Consider the following 15,571-nt stretch of genomic DNA (forward strand, 5'->3'; position numbering starts at 1 on the left):
TTCCTGAGGTGCCTTGCTGGTGATCACAAACAGGGGCTGAGACAGGGGCTTCTTGGTAGTTTTGACAGGATTTGCAGTTTGGCCCATGAATTTTTTCTGGTCCCAATTATATCAGGGGGGGGAACGTACCAAGTGATTTGATATTAACTGTACCAAGGCCCACAACCAGCTAATGGAAACACTTAAACAATTACCTTGGGACCAGGATCTGGTATGCGCTCATAGAGCTTTATACAAAGAAGCTCTCAGAACTAGGAAGAAAGCCTTTGCAGAGGAAGCCTACTCTTCTTTACTGCAGACCAGTGAACTTAGGGACAGCAAAGCCTTCTGGCAGGCAGTGAAACGTAATTATTTAAAGGACACTAATGACTCTAGTTTTGATAGTATGATCCCTCTAGAAGTTTGGGTCTCCCATTTTTCAAAGCTTTATGCGGCCTCAAATGCTGAGGACAGTTCCTCTTGCAAGGAAGGTTTGTACGTGCTCCCCTGTCGCTGGCTTCAACCAATCTTGACCCATAGGTCGAGCGAGGCCTTGTGGACAGTGGCTAGCTGCCCACCTGGAAGAGCCCATGGTCCAAATGGGATCCCCTCAGACGTAATTGAGTCAAATAATACACAATGGGCCCCACTTTTGGTGAATCTTCTTAATGTTGTTCTAACTATTGACCCCACTAAAGACCGGGTAAAATGCTGTGATCATACCTATTTTTAAGCAGAGTTCCAGAGATAATCCCCAGTGTTATCCCCCTATTTCTTTAATCAACTCAACAGGCAAAATCATGGGGTGTATTTTGCTGGAATGTCTACAGACTTGGGCCAGTGGCCTTAACCTCTTAAATGCGGGTCCTCCCTGGTGCGGGTCACGACCAGTGGCCGAAACCAGGGAGGGGGTTAATAAATCCTCGGGTGCATTTTTTATCCCTGGGAGACATGGAAGCTCTTCCGTGTCTACCCCCGCCCCCTACCCGCCCCTTTGTGAAATAAGCGCACCGCGAGGCGCGCTGACGTTACTATGTGGATTTCCCCATCGGAGCAGGAAGCGGCCTGCTCCGATGGGGAAAACGGTCCAAACTGCCTTCCCCACATTCGGGAAGGCCTCGTAAGACACTTTTCAGGTTTCCTGGCCCCCGATCGCAGTTTCAGGAAGACCTCGTAAGAAAGGGGAGAGTCTCCCCTTTCTTACGAGGCCTTCTGAAAGTGTTTCCTGGCCCCCGATCACAGCTGGAGAGTCCACAGAGGTGTGACTTGTGTGGATTCCCCAAAGTTTATTTACCCAGAATACCCTGCAATATATCCCTCGTCGACAGTGGAACAAGATCCCCGAAGAGCAACTCTTCTCCGCACTCGCCGCCAACCAACCCACCCTCACCACCGACCCCAACGACGCAGCCCTCAGCCTCACAAACTGGATCTCCAACTGCGCAGACAACCTTGCTCCCCTCAAACGCACGCATCGACAGACCAACACCAAAAAACCTCTCTGGTTCTCTGACACCCTCAAAGAATCAAAGAAAACTTGTTGCGCTCTCGAGAAGGCCTGGCGCAAGGACCACACCGCTGACAACATGACCGCCCTCAAGAACGCTACCCGCAAACACCACCACCTGATCCGCGCTGCTAAAAGGAACTTTTTCACCGACAGAGAACTCTTCAGCATCGTCAAGGAGTTCTCCAACGCCAATGCCAACACCGTCACGCCCTCACAGGATTTGTGCGAATCCCTCGCCACCTTCTTCCACCGCAAGATCAGCGACCTCCACGACAGCTTCGGACACCAGACCCAACCAAACACCACCGAACCCGCACCCCGACCATCACCCTCAACAACTGGACCCACATCAACACTGAAGAAACCAAATCCACCATGAACTCTATCCACTCCGGCGCCCCTTCGGACCCCTGCCCTCACTTCATCTTTAACAAAGCCGACAACATCATCGCCCCGCACCTCCAGGCCGTCATCAACTCTTCTTTTTCTTTTGCTACCTTCCCCGAATGCTGGAAACACGCCGAAGTCAACGCCCTACTAAAGAAACCTACGGCTGACCCGAGCGACCTGAAAAACTTCCGCCCCATCTCTCTCCTGCCTTTCCCAGCCAAGGTAATAGAGAAGACCGTCAACAAACAGCTGACCACCTTCCTGGAAAACAACAACCTGCTCGACCCTTCACAAACCGGATTCCGAACCAACCACAGCACGGAAACCGCCCTCATCTCAGTCACAGACGACATCAGAACCCTGATGGACAACGGTGAAACAGTCGCCCTCATTCTCCTCGACCTTTCGGCTGCCTTCGACACCGTCTGTCACCGCACCCTAATCACCCGCCTCCGCTCCTCTCAAACCGTTCCCAAAGAGTTTACCTCCCTCCATTTCGCTCAGTACCACCGAGATCATCTGCGGCGTACCCCAAGGCTCATCACTCAGCCCGACACTCTTCAATGTCTACATGAGCCCCCTCGCCAACATCGTACGCAAGCATGACATCATCATCACCTCCTACGCCGACGACACCCAACTTATACTCTCCCTCACTAAGGACCCCGCCAGCGCCAAGACCAACTTACAAGAGGGTATGAAGGACGTCGCAGATTGGATGAGGCTCAGCTGCCTAAAGCTGAACTCTGAAAAAACGGAAGTCCACATCCTCGGCAACACCCCGTTCGCCTGGGACGACTCCTGGTGGCCCACGGCACCGCACCGGCCCCCGCAGACCACGGCCGCAACCTCAGCTTCATCTTGGACCCTCTTCTCACAACGCCGTGTCCTCCGCCTGCTTCCTCACCCTCCGCATGCTCTGCAAGATCTTCCGCTGGATCCCCGCCGACACTAGAAAAACCGTGACCCACGCCCTCGTCACGAGCCGCCTGGACTACGGCAACACCCTCTACGCTGGAACCACAACCAAACTCCAAAATCGCCTGCAACGCATTCAAAACGCCTCGGCCCGCCTCATCCTCGACGTACCCCGCAACAGCCACATCTCCGCACACCTGAGACACCTGCATTGGCTCCCAGTCAGCAAAAGGATCACCTTTCGACTTCTCACCCACGCACACAAAGCCCTCCACGACAAGGGACCGGAATACCTCAACCGACGCCTCAGCTTTTACGTCCCCACCCGCCTCCTCCGTTCCTCTGGCCTCGCACTCGCTTCCGTCCCTCGCATCCGCCGCTCCACGGTGGGTGGGAGATCTTTCTCCTTCCTGGCGGCCAGGACCTGGAACTCCCTCCCCACCAGCCTCAGGACCACCCAGGACCACTCCGCTTTCCGGAGACTCCTAAAGACCTGGCTTTTCGAGCAGCAGTAACCCCCTCTTTCCCCTAGCGCCTTGAGACCCGCACGGGTGAGTAGCGCGCTTTATAAATGTTAATGATTTGATTTTTATTTGATTTGCAAAGCTGAAATGTTGAATAAAAACTCTATTTTTCTCGCATTTCTGTCACACAAACTACAGGAATATGCTGGGATCCACAAAATTCCTACCACCCAGTGATTCCTCACCTGTCCTGATAAAAACACTACCCCACTTGAGTGCCTACACCTAGTGCCTGCGTCAGGAATGGATCACCCCCGGGTCAACAGCTGCCTCATGTGAGGACCAACATTGACCGTTGTGTGATCTATTCCTGTCGCGGGTACCAGGCCTACTCACACAAGTGAGGTACCATTTTTATCGGGAGACTTGGGGGAACGCTGGGTGGAAGGAAATTTGTTGCTCCTCTCAGATTTCAGAATTTTCTGTCACCGAAATGAGAGGAAAAGGTGTTTTTTGGGACAAATTTTGATGTTTGCAAAGGATTCTGGGTAACAGAACCTGGTCAGAGTCCCACAAGTCACCCCATCTTGGATTCCCGTGGGTTTCTAGTTTTCAAAAATGCACTGGTTTGCTAGGTTTCCCAAGGTGCCGGCTGAGCTAGAGACCAAAATCCACAGGTAGGCACTGTTTTCTATGAAAAAATGTGATGTGTCCACATTGTGTTTTGGGGCATTTCCTGTCCCAGGCGCAAGGCCTACTCACACAAGTGAGGTATCATTTTTATCAGGAGACTTGGGGGAACACTGGGTGGAAGGAAATTTGTGGCTCCTCTCAGATTCCAGAACTTTCTGTCACCGAAATGTGAGGAAAACATGTTTTTTAGCCACATTTTGAGGTTTGCAAAGGATTCTGGGTAACAGAACCTGGTCAGAGCCCCACAAGCCACCCCATCTTGGATTCCCCTAGGTCTCTAGTTTTAAGAAATGCACAGGTTTGGTAGGTTTCCCCAGGTGCCGGCTGAGCTAGAGGCCAAAATCTACAGGTAGGCACTTTGCAAAAAACTGCTCTATTTTCTGTCAAAAAATGGGATGTGTCCACGTTGTGTTTTGGGGCATTTCCTGTCGCGGGCGCTAGGCCTACCCACACAAGTGAGTTATCATTTGTATCGGGAGACTTGGGGAAATGCTGGGTGGAAGGAAATTTGTGGCACCTCTCAGATTCCAGAACTTTCTGTCACCGAAATGTGAGGAAAAAATGTTTTTTTAGCCACATTTTGAGGTTTGCAAAGGATTCTTGGTAACAGAACCCGGTCAGAGCCCCATAAGCCACCCCATCTTGGATTCCCCTAGGTCTCTAGTTTAAAAAAATGCACAGGTTTGGTAGGTTTCCCCAGGTGCCGGCTGAGCTAGAGGCCAAAATCTACAGGCAGGCACTTTGCAAAAAACAGCTCTGTTTTCTGTCAAAAAATGGGATGTGTACACGTTGTGTTTTGGGGCATTTCCTGTTGCGGGCGCTAGGCCTACCCACACAAGTGAGGTATCATTTTTATCGGGAGACTTGGGGGAACGCTGGGTGGAAGAAAATTTGTGGCTCCTCTCAGATTCCAGAACTTTCTGTCACCGAAATGTGAGGAAAATGTGTTTTTTTAGCCACATTTTGAGGTTTGCAAAGGATTCTGCGTAACAGAACCTGGTCAGAGCCCCACAAGTCACCCCATCTTGGATTCCCCTAGGTCTCTAGTTTAAAAAAATGCACAGGTTTGGTAGGTTTCCCTAGGTGCCGGCTGAGCTAGAGGCCAAAATCTACAGGTAGGCACTTTGCAAAAAAACAGCTCTGTTTTCTGTCAAAAAATGGGATGTGTCCACGTTGTGTTTTGGGGCATTTCCTGTCGCGGGCGCTAGGCCTGCCCACACAAGTGAGGTATCATTTTTATCGGGAGACTTGGGGGAACATAGAATAGCAAAACGAGTGTTATTGCCCCTTATCTTTCTCTACATTTTGTCCTTCCAAATATAAGAGAGTGTATAAAGAAGACGTCTATTTGAGAAATGCCCTGCCATTCACATGCTAGTCTGGGCCCCCCGGAATTCAGAGATGTTCAAATAACCACTGCTCCTCAAAACCTTATCTTGAGCCCATTTTGGAAATGCAAAGGTTTTCTTGATACCTATTTTTCACTCTTCATATTTCAGCAAATGAATTGCTGTATACCCAGTATAGAATGAAAACCAACTGCAGGGTGCAGCTCATTTATTGGCTCTGGGTACCTAGGGTTCTTGATGAACCTACAAGCCCTATATATCCCCGCAACCAGAGGAGTCCAGCAGACATAACGGTATATTGCTTTCAAAAATCTGACATCGCAGGAAAATGTTACAGAGTAAAACATAAAGAAAAATGGCTGTTGTTTTCAGCTCAATTTCAATATTTTTTTATTTCAGCTGTTATTTTCTGTAGGAAAACCTTGTAGGATCTACACCAATGACCCCTTGCTGAATTCAGAATTTTGTCTACGTTTCAGAAATGTTTAGCTTTTCGGGATCCAGCATTGCTTTCACACCCATTCCTGTCACTAACTGGAAGGAGGCTGAAAGCACCAAAAATAGTAAAAATGGGGTATGTCCCAGTAAAATGCCAAATTTGTGTTGAAAAATTTGGTTTTCTGATAAAAGTCTGCCCTTTCCTCAAAGGTGGGAAGATGGTGATTTTAGCACCAGAAACCCTTTGTTGATGCCATTTTCAGGGGAAAAAACACAAGCCTTTTTCGGCAGCCCTTTTTTCCCATTTTTTTTTAAAAAACTAAATTTTCACTGTATTTTGGCTAATTTCTTGGTTTCCTTCAGGGGAAACCACAAACTCTGGGTACCATTAGAATCCCTAGGATGTTCGAAAAAAAGGACGCAAATTTGCCGTGGATAGCTTCTGTGGACAAAAAGTTATGAAGGCCTAAGCGCGAACTACCCCAAATAGCCAAAAAAGGGCTCAGCACTGGTGGGGTGGGGGAGAAACGGCCCAGCAGCTAAGGGGTTAATGTCCTTACAGAACTCTAGTTTAGTTTTTGACTCGGTTCAGGCATGTTAGAAAAGCCTTTCAATTTGTACCACTTAATTAATAAATATACTTTAGTCTATATACAGTGGCCAAAATGGTAAGTTCTACCTGACCTTCATGGACTCCTCATCCTTCTCAGGGACCTTCATAATGACATTACTGCTAGTGTGAAGTACAGCCCAGGGGGGTGACAACAACTTCTTTCAATTTGGCGAAGGGGAGTGCAGCAGGACTGTGTCTCGGGCCTGTTTCTGTTTTCATTATACATAAATGATCTCTTAGAACTTAGGGCAGACCACCCCATTATTGGGGACCTCAGCGCCCCTTCTTTAGTTTATGCTAATGATACCATTCTCATTGCCAGGACTGCCAAAGGGCTGCACCGTTTTCTGAACCACTTTTGTAAGTTCATGAAGGGTCTGGATCTGAAGGTGAATCCAGCCAAGACACATGCCATGGTTTTTGGTGCCAGGAAATGTGATACTGTTGCCTTCACAGTCAATGGCAATAAAGTTAGCTCTGTTCCCACGTTTACATATTTAGACATTCTTATAGAAAAATGTCTCACATAGGATCCCTCAAAATCGTGCAGAGCTGCCGCCTTTTCTAAGACGGAGTTTTTAGTTTTGCCAACAGGATATGATCTAAGCCCATTAGAGAACTTGTGGCTATCTACAGAGCCAAGTACTGTGATATTGTCACCTATGGGCCTGGGGTGAAGGGCTTTAGTGATCAAGCTGGATTAGAAAGAATATGGAATGGCTTTTTCAAAAGGCTGCTTACTTTGCCTAAAATCACTATGGGCCAGATGTAGGTAGGCTTTTGCACCTCGCAAACGGCGAAAAACGCTGTTTGCGAGGTGCAAAAGCCCTCAAGCGATGCAGAAACACATTTTGCGAGTCGGAACCGACTCGCAAAATGTGTTTCCGACTCGCAAATATGAAGGGGTGTTCCCTTCCTATTTGCGACTCGCACCGCGATTTAAGTTGATTTGTGACCGCGAAAGCGGTCGCAAATCAACTCGCAGTTACCATCCACTTGAAGTGGATGGTAACTCATTCGCAAAGGGGAAGGGGTCCCCACGGGACCCCTTCCTCTTTGTGAAAATGCTCACAAAATTATTTTTTCAGAGCAGGCAGTGGTCCTATGGACCACTGCCTACTCTGAAAAAAACCGAAACAAAAGGTTTCGGTATTTTTTTCTATTTGCAGCTCGTTTTCCTTTAAGGAAAACGGGCTGCAAAGAGAAAAAAAAACCTGCTTTATTTAAAAGCAGTCACGAACATGGAGGTCTGCTGACTACAATTTGCGACCCACCTCATGAATATTCATGAGGTGGGTCATTGCGACCCCATAGCGAGTTGCAGTCGGTGTCTGAGACACCGTACTGCATACCAATTTGCGAGGTGCAAATTGCGAGTCGCATGGACTCGCACTTTGCACCTCGCAAATTGGCGTTTTGCTACATCTGGCCCTAACTCCTTTATCTGCTATTCTGAAGTGCAGCTAGGGTATATTCATGATTTCATCAAAATGCAACCCCTCTTCTTGTGGCTAAGGATCTGGACTAGGAGTCAAACTTAATTCAATCAGGCCATGCTAAATGACTGTTTAAAACTTGATCGATCATTAGATATCCCTTTGATTAAGTGCATCCACAACACTTGCCTTAGCTTGGGTCATGAGAACCTTTCTCTGCTCACCCAGTAGCCTAAAATCAAGCTCTTTAAATTCTCTGAAAAGGGAGTTCTTGGCTAGTTGTCTGGAACTAAGAATGAAGAGAGAAACAGACAATTCAACTGTCCAGGCCTACATAGATATCTCCACAAATAATGGCATTGCACCTTATTTAGCTTGAGTGAGCAGCCAGCATCATAGATTGTTGTTAGCCAGGTTTAGATTAAGCATGGTACAATTTTGGCTGCTTTCCCCTTACAGAATTCTTACTTCAACTATTCAACTTTACCTATTTGGCCCTGTGATGACTGCTCTGCGCAAAGCACAATGTACTTCATGTTTTTTTGCAGGTTTTATTCTGTTTTATGGAAGCTTTACCTTTTATTCCTCCTAAAGCAGACCTGCATTGGCGTATTTACAAACATTGCCTACTGTGAAGCTTTGCTTCCTAATTGTTGCTTTTATTCAATGCGCCATTAAGCAGAGGGCCATTGTAGTTATGTAAATGCTGATTTTCTTTTACTCTTTCCTAGCCAGTGATTTTTATTCTGTAAGGTTTTATTGATCATATGATGCGAAGATAATGCTCTTTTATTACTATTATGGTTTTTGGATTACTTGCTGTATGTACTGTGCGTTTATGCTTATGTTTATGGTCTAATTTGACTGAATAAAGTTAGACTCAGTCTGGTCAACAAAAATAATTTTGAAATTGTATTTCCGTACGCTGCATAACTATCTGCCAGCCTGTTGCTCTCTAATGTAGGTATTCACAAATAATACGCAAGTAGTCTCCAGCACTACAGATGCAGAAGAAAATACTCCTTCTAAACACAGAGTTAAAAAGTGAAACAAGTTATGGGGTTTCAGTGGAAGGAATCACGTCTAGGGGAATAATAATTTCCAATTAAAGAGCAAAACAAATTACGGTACAGATATATATTTCTCCATCATTTATTCATGCAGATTTTTCATCTGGTGCTAATTCTTCAACTGAAGTACAACTTTCTTTTAATAACTGTAGTTCTGCTGGGATTTAGTCACTCCCATCGAGTCTGAAATGTATCTCTACAGGAGTAGATTTCCGACTTTGTTAAGGAATATTCAAAAATTGTTATTTCCTACTGCTCTGAATCAGGTCCAGGGATCAGAACTATTTTATCTTACATATGCTGTTTTGTGGCACGTTTTATATTTTCTAGACTCTGAAGAGTCATTCTTCTGCTGAACATGTACCTTTTATCATATCAGAATTCAAAAGCCTAATATAGAGAGTGACATTTATGCTTGCAATATGTTGTCTCTTAAACCTGGACACTCTCAGGACAAATTGCCTATTGTTTCTTTACCTCTGTGTCCTCTTGTAACAGAATGAATATTACTGTAGGTTAGACTTCCTGTGGAAGAACAAATTCAAAAAAGAACGTGAGGAAATTGAGACCATGGAGAACCTCAACCGAGTGCTGCTAGAAAACGTACTGCCCGCCCACGTTGCTGAACATTTCTTAGCCCGGAACCTGAAGAATGAGGTCAGTCACTGCTGTTTAACCTCATAAGCTATTGTGTTCTCTCACACTGGACATACGATGTTTCAATGAGCTATGGTATCTGTTGTTAAAGAGCCACAATTGTTATTGCGTTTGCCGTGACCCCGGCAAACCGTTTACCTGACATCATAAACACACCAATACGGGCCACTCACCTCAGACCGCTCTCTTAGTCCCACCTTAGAGTGTTGATTCCTTAATTATTACTTCGTGTAAGTAATATTTCTGTAAGCAAGCACTGGTAATTTACTATTTGAAATTGCCCACTCTTTCAGGTCTTATCCTGTCCTCCTAGACTTTACAGGAACATGAACAGGGCCACTGGAATTATGCGGGACGAGAGGCCCAAGTTATGCTGCAGGGTTGAGTAAATTAGGAGGCAAGAAAGGGCAAATTAGGCGGTTAAAGGTGGCACATTTTGAAATAGTATTATTTCATTATTTCATTATTTTTAAGCTTGGTAACACTGGCTGGGTTTTGGGTGCACCTCATTAATACCAGTTTAACATCCTACTACAACAATAAGCACCAGAAATGTGACCAGTCCCATACTGCAAAGGGCCTTCCATTGTGCGGCAACACGTGTCACTACATGTTTATTACCTTTTCAACTGTTTGAGCTAGAAACACATTTTATTTTTGTTAAAGTCTGCAGATTATGTGACTGATGAGGGATTATGTGGCAAAGGCGGCAAATCAATAATTATGCGAAAATTACCGCTGCCACACAACTGCATAATTCCAGTGGCCCTGAACATGGAAAATATATGTGTATAATTATAAACTGTAAACTTTGCACTTGTATAGCACACTACTCACCCGTTAGGGTCTCAAGGTGCTGCACTCATACCGCTATGGAACCCCTCCTGGCTTTTCCCTGTGAGGTGCCTACTCCTGGGCACCCCCAGGGTGAAGCCAGGCATCCAAGCACTGTTGGGGCGATTAAGCAAGCTATTGCCCAGAGTTGCAGAGTGGGACCCATTAATTAGATTAGGCACCCAGGCGAGAATTATCTGGTCCAAGGGAATTGAGCCCAAGACCTGCCGAAGCGGGACTTGAACCCTGGTCTTGAGCCAGATCTCTGCTTCAGGGTCTGCCACTCTAACCATTGTGCCACACTTCTCCACTTCTAATTATAAGTGTATCCCAAGGTTTAACTCCCTTAACTACAGAAATGATCTCCAAATGAATATCCACTTGTGATTCCTGATATCTATAACTATGAGGTTGGAATTATCAGGCTCGTTACCCGGATTTCATAATGATGCCCAAAGTGTCTGATAATTTAGACCTGATGAACAAATGCTTCATTCATTGTGGTTTATAGTACTCTGATATGCTGCAAGACTTTGAAATGTGAATTTTATGCTGAACTAAGTGGCTTCAAAACAATTATCCAGATCAATGTTATCACAACCTTAGATGCCAGTTAGATGAGCATCTTTACGGTGCTTAAAGAATAAATTTCATGTAAGGAGAAAGACATGGGATGGGAAAGCAGTATTTAAAGAATATACAAGAATTGTCATTGAATCAGAAATATATTATCATACCAGATTATGAGCTCTAAGCTTTCACCTGATCGAAGGATGAGCTTGTCAAGTTTTGGGATAGGCAGTACCATGCCAATTGTAATAAGTATTGTGGATGGACTTGGACTAAGCATTTGCATGTGGTTTTTATTTGTATTTTCTGTATAGTGTGCACTAGTTTCTTTGTTGGTTGCAGTCACAAGCTTAGCATTATTGTCACATGGTAGGGGTCTTCTAGGCTTGGACTGGTTTCACTTCACACAAACAAGTCTAGATTTCACCATATATTGGTAGTTCTCCATAAGGTACCAATCTCTGGGCCCGACTCACAAAGTCTACTTTGTAGTATGTTTGTAGAATTACAGAATGTAGAACTAAACATACTACAAAAAATAAGTTTTGCCTATACTTATGTGTGCAGAGTTCTGCACCCTCACTGTGGAGTCTCTGCAATGTAAGTATAGGTTTTAGCTGTAAATGTAGGAGGGGCACAGGGGAGTGGGCAGGAAACAAGCCAGACATTCATCTAAAGATAACGGTATTAAGGAGTACAAAGACGGGTTTAGGGGTGTCAGGGAGAGGTTTAGCGAAGGCCGTCACCAACCCAGACAACAGTAAGCCAAGGGCTTTCCTCTGTGGGACAAGACATGTAACTTACACTTTTGTAGTAAGTTTACACTCAGAGGGCCGGATTCACAAATGTAAATTTTGACTTTTGTGTAAGTTAGCTACTTTTTGATATTCACAAACAACTCCACACCTTATACTTATTTGTGCAGAGTTGTCACCCACAATTGCAGAGTCTCTAGGTGCGGGGAACTACGCACATAAATAAGTAAAAGGAGTACAGAGTCATAAAACTCTGCATGTAGTTTTTTAATACAATAAAAGTAGTAAATTTACACAAAAGTGTAAGTTTACCTTTGTGAATCAGGCCCAGAGTTTGTGAATACTGGAAGTAGTAAGCTTACTCAAAAGTGTAAACTTACTAAAGGGTATAAGTTACCTATGTGGATCAGGTCCTTTGTCTTTAGGTAACTAAGGGGCATATGTTTCTAGCTCCCTATTGAGTCCTCTTAATGACACCATGTGTGCGCTGTATTTACAATGCTGTGCACCTTGGCAGTCGTGTCCACATTATAATCATAATTTATGAGGCTAATGTGCTGCTTTTCTTTATTAGTGCCATAAATTATGGCGCTAATCCAGAAAAGCACAGGGAGGCACATTGTTTTCAATGGGAGCATCATCTTAACGCCTGTCTTAGGCAGGCACTAATAATGACGCTACAAATGGTGCAGTGAAAGCCAGTAAATTCATTGTGTTATTTTTCTGGGACTCCCTACGCGGCAATGCCCCCCCTTGCATACAATATTCCTGGTGCAAGCATTATGTGGCAAAAGGGGATTTACTAAGAGGAGCAATGGTTGCATTCCACCACTTTGTAAATGTGGCTCATGGTAAATGCCACCTTAACACCTAATGTGCATAAACAAATGACAAAAATGTGGTGCAAGGTGGCGTAAGGCCATCATAAGTATGCCCCTAAGTTTTATAGCTTTGGGAAGTGAACCCAAATTTAGGACATTGTGCTGTCAGAGAGGCTAACCATCAGGTAGGTTACAAAAACTTTATTCAAGAATGTATCAGCACTTCTGAATCGTGTTACAAACCAGTTCCTTTCACTGGTTTCTGAATTTCCTAGAAAAAATGCCAGCAACGCCGGAGGATCAAAGTCTTCCTCTTTTCTTTACCAGAGCTTTGCAAAGTTGCTCCTTCTAGGCTGCAGTCCAAAATCAAATGCACAACACTGAGATGTTAAGATAGAAAATGATTGTCTTTTATATTCCTTCATCTCTCCACATTGGTGGGATCATATTTCCTCCTTCATCTGCTCCCCAAGGAAGCTTATCTGCAGAAAGAAAAAATTCTGTCCATCCCTCCCTCTCATGTCTTCTTCAAAGGGAGAAGACCGAAATCCAGACAGCTAGAGCCACCGAGCATTCTTTGCATGATGAAGTAAATGTTTATCTTAGGCTATGGTAACGAAACACAGCTTACTTCCTAAACACATGTTCACATGGGAAACAGCCCTGATTCTTTTGGAAAAGGAAAGAAGTAGGACTGGACAGGAATAATTGTGATTCATCCAAAACTTGGATTTTAAAAATACTCAATTAGTAAGTGTTTATCATATTCTTAAACATGTCTCCAAGCTGCACGAACATGATTTTAAAATCATATCTTGCCGCACACATTCATAAAGAACTGGCGCGGTACAAAGTCATTTTCGGGCTTCTTTTCATGGTCAAAAACGTCTTATTTTTTTCATGAAATGGAAATTGCATTTAAGGGCTATTAATTAAATTTCAGAGGATAATTAGGCCGCCATGAGCCCCTTCAGTGACATCTAATTACCATGTGTTCTTTATTATTTTATCCCACCCCCTGCATAAGGTATTTCTGACTTCAAGCCATGGCTGATGTGATGTAAGAAAATAACGATCTCATTTTTTTAAAGAATTTGCAGACTTAATGGTCACGAGAGTTTTCCATCTTTAAAAGATATAACAAAGCTGGTGTACATAATAGTAAAAGTATAGAGGTAAAGTAGGTTGAGTCCGATGTCCACATCCTGGTACTAGATCATTGTGATGACCATATGCAGGCCTCAAATCTTTTGTATACTACAGAAGTACATTATTCACAGGTGTATTAAGTACATTTTATTTATTGTTTCAGCTATCAGTCATACAATACTGTAAAGACAACAATTTAAAAAACACTAGTCATGCTAAAACCTGCAACAAATAAAACGTATGTGAAGCAATTCGCTAAATTGCTGAATAATGTTAAAACACTACGGGCCAGATGTAGGAAACGATTTGCGACTCGCAAACGGCAAAAATTGCCGTTTGCGAGTCGCAAATGTGAGTTTCCTATGCAGAAATGCATTTTGCGAGTCGGGACCGACTCGCAAAATGCATTTCCGACTCGCAAATAGGAAGGGGTGTTCCCTTCCTATTTGCGACTCGCAGTGGGATGCAATTCCATTTGCGACCGCGTACGCGGTCGCAAATGGAGTCGCAGTTACCATCCACTTGAAGTGGATGGTAACCCACTCGCAAATTGGAAGGGGTCCCCATGGGACCCCTTCCACGTTGTGAATGGACCCAAAAATATTTTTTCAGGGCAGGGAGTGGTCCAAGGGACCACTCCCTGCCCTGAAAAAACACCGAAACTAAAGGTTTCGTTTTTTTTTTTAAGTGCAGCTCGTTTTCCTTTAAGGAAAACGGGCTACACGTAAAAAAAAAAAAAACTGCTTTATTTAAAGCAGTCACGAACACGGAGGTCTGCTGACTACAGCAGGCCTCCATGTTTGCGAGTGCCTTGACTCGCTATGGGGCCGCAATTTGCGACCCACCTCATGAATATTCATGAGGTGGGTCATTGCGACCCCATAGCGAGTCGCAGTCGGTGTCTGAGACACCGTACTGCATAACATTTTGCGAGTTGCAAATAGCGAGTCGCTATGACTCGCTATTTGCAAGTCGCAAAATGTTTCTTTTCTACATCTGGCCCTACATTCCCAAGCTAAGTAGAATCAACAAATCCATGAAATATATGAAAGTACAGAAGCAAGAAGATAAAAATATATAATGTGATCACAGCCTTATGGCAGAAAACATGTACATCACCAACAGTTCAGTAATATGAAAATATTCAAGAGCTCTATTCTTTCCTTGTATAAACAGTCTGCCACACACCTAATATAAAAAGTGCAAGGGGGTAATGGGGATTTAGAGTAAAGCAAGAGTTTGCAACATGTTACGACTTGGAATACGAGCAAATTTGTAAAAGCTATCCGGGTACGCTGATGCCTAAAACTGTAGGCAGCTCTCTCAGTCAAGGCCGTGTAACCCATAGAAATGAAAATACAGAATTGACCACGTACACGTCATTGGTGCTGATGCACAGCGCCATGGCTGGCTTAACACATCTAACCCCCAAAGTATTTAAAAAGCGGAAAGTGTCATTGCCACCGTGGAAAATCACGTATGTTGCAAAACAAAATAAAGTGGGCTAAGTTGTCTGACCCTCCAAAACTGCATCACGTTGGTCAAATCTAGCACCAAGCATGTCAGTTCAGATAAGACAGTCCCGGGAGGTAAACCATCTAGCTGAAATTTATATACAATGTTCGCTTAAATTTCGGCTACAGCATGTCCAGGTATTCAGAGCAAAAGGGGCTAAAGGTGCTACTAAAATAATTGCTTGTGATAGAACTTAACTTTAGCACCAGGTTTTTTTTTAGCTGCACAAGTTCATAATACTGCTCTTTGATCAAATCTGCAGTGTCCTGCCTGACACTGCCCGGGGCTTCCCACAGGGACATCATCCACACCTCGTTTAAAATGTTCTGTACATGGGACGACCATGTGTGGCCCCGCCTGATACCACTGGCTGTAACTACCTTTAGGGTATCCAGATAAACTGCGGCCAG

At 44.5% G+C, this 15,571-nt stretch overlaps 1 protein-coding gene across 1 annotated transcript in view; it reads left to right on the forward strand.

The window, feature by feature from the left end:
• The window catches only part of ADCY2 (adenylate cyclase 2), a 4,811,883-nt gene that overhangs the window by 4,627,527 nt on the left and 168,785 nt on the right, over positions 1–15,571 (forward strand). Inside the window, exon 20 of the mRNA XM_069219709.1 lies at positions 9,359–9,517. Coding sequence (XP_069075810.1) covers positions 9,359–9,517 — 159 coding nt within the window. The remainder of the gene's footprint in view (positions 1–9,358; positions 9,518–15,571) is intronic.

This window comes from Pleurodeles waltl, chromosome 2_2 (assembly GCF_031143425.1).
Source record: "Pleurodeles waltl isolate 20211129_DDA chromosome 2_2, aPleWal1.hap1.20221129, whole genome shotgun sequence".
In the NCBI taxonomy this organism is placed as follows: Eukaryota; Metazoa; Chordata; class Amphibia; order Caudata; family Salamandridae; genus Pleurodeles; species Pleurodeles waltl.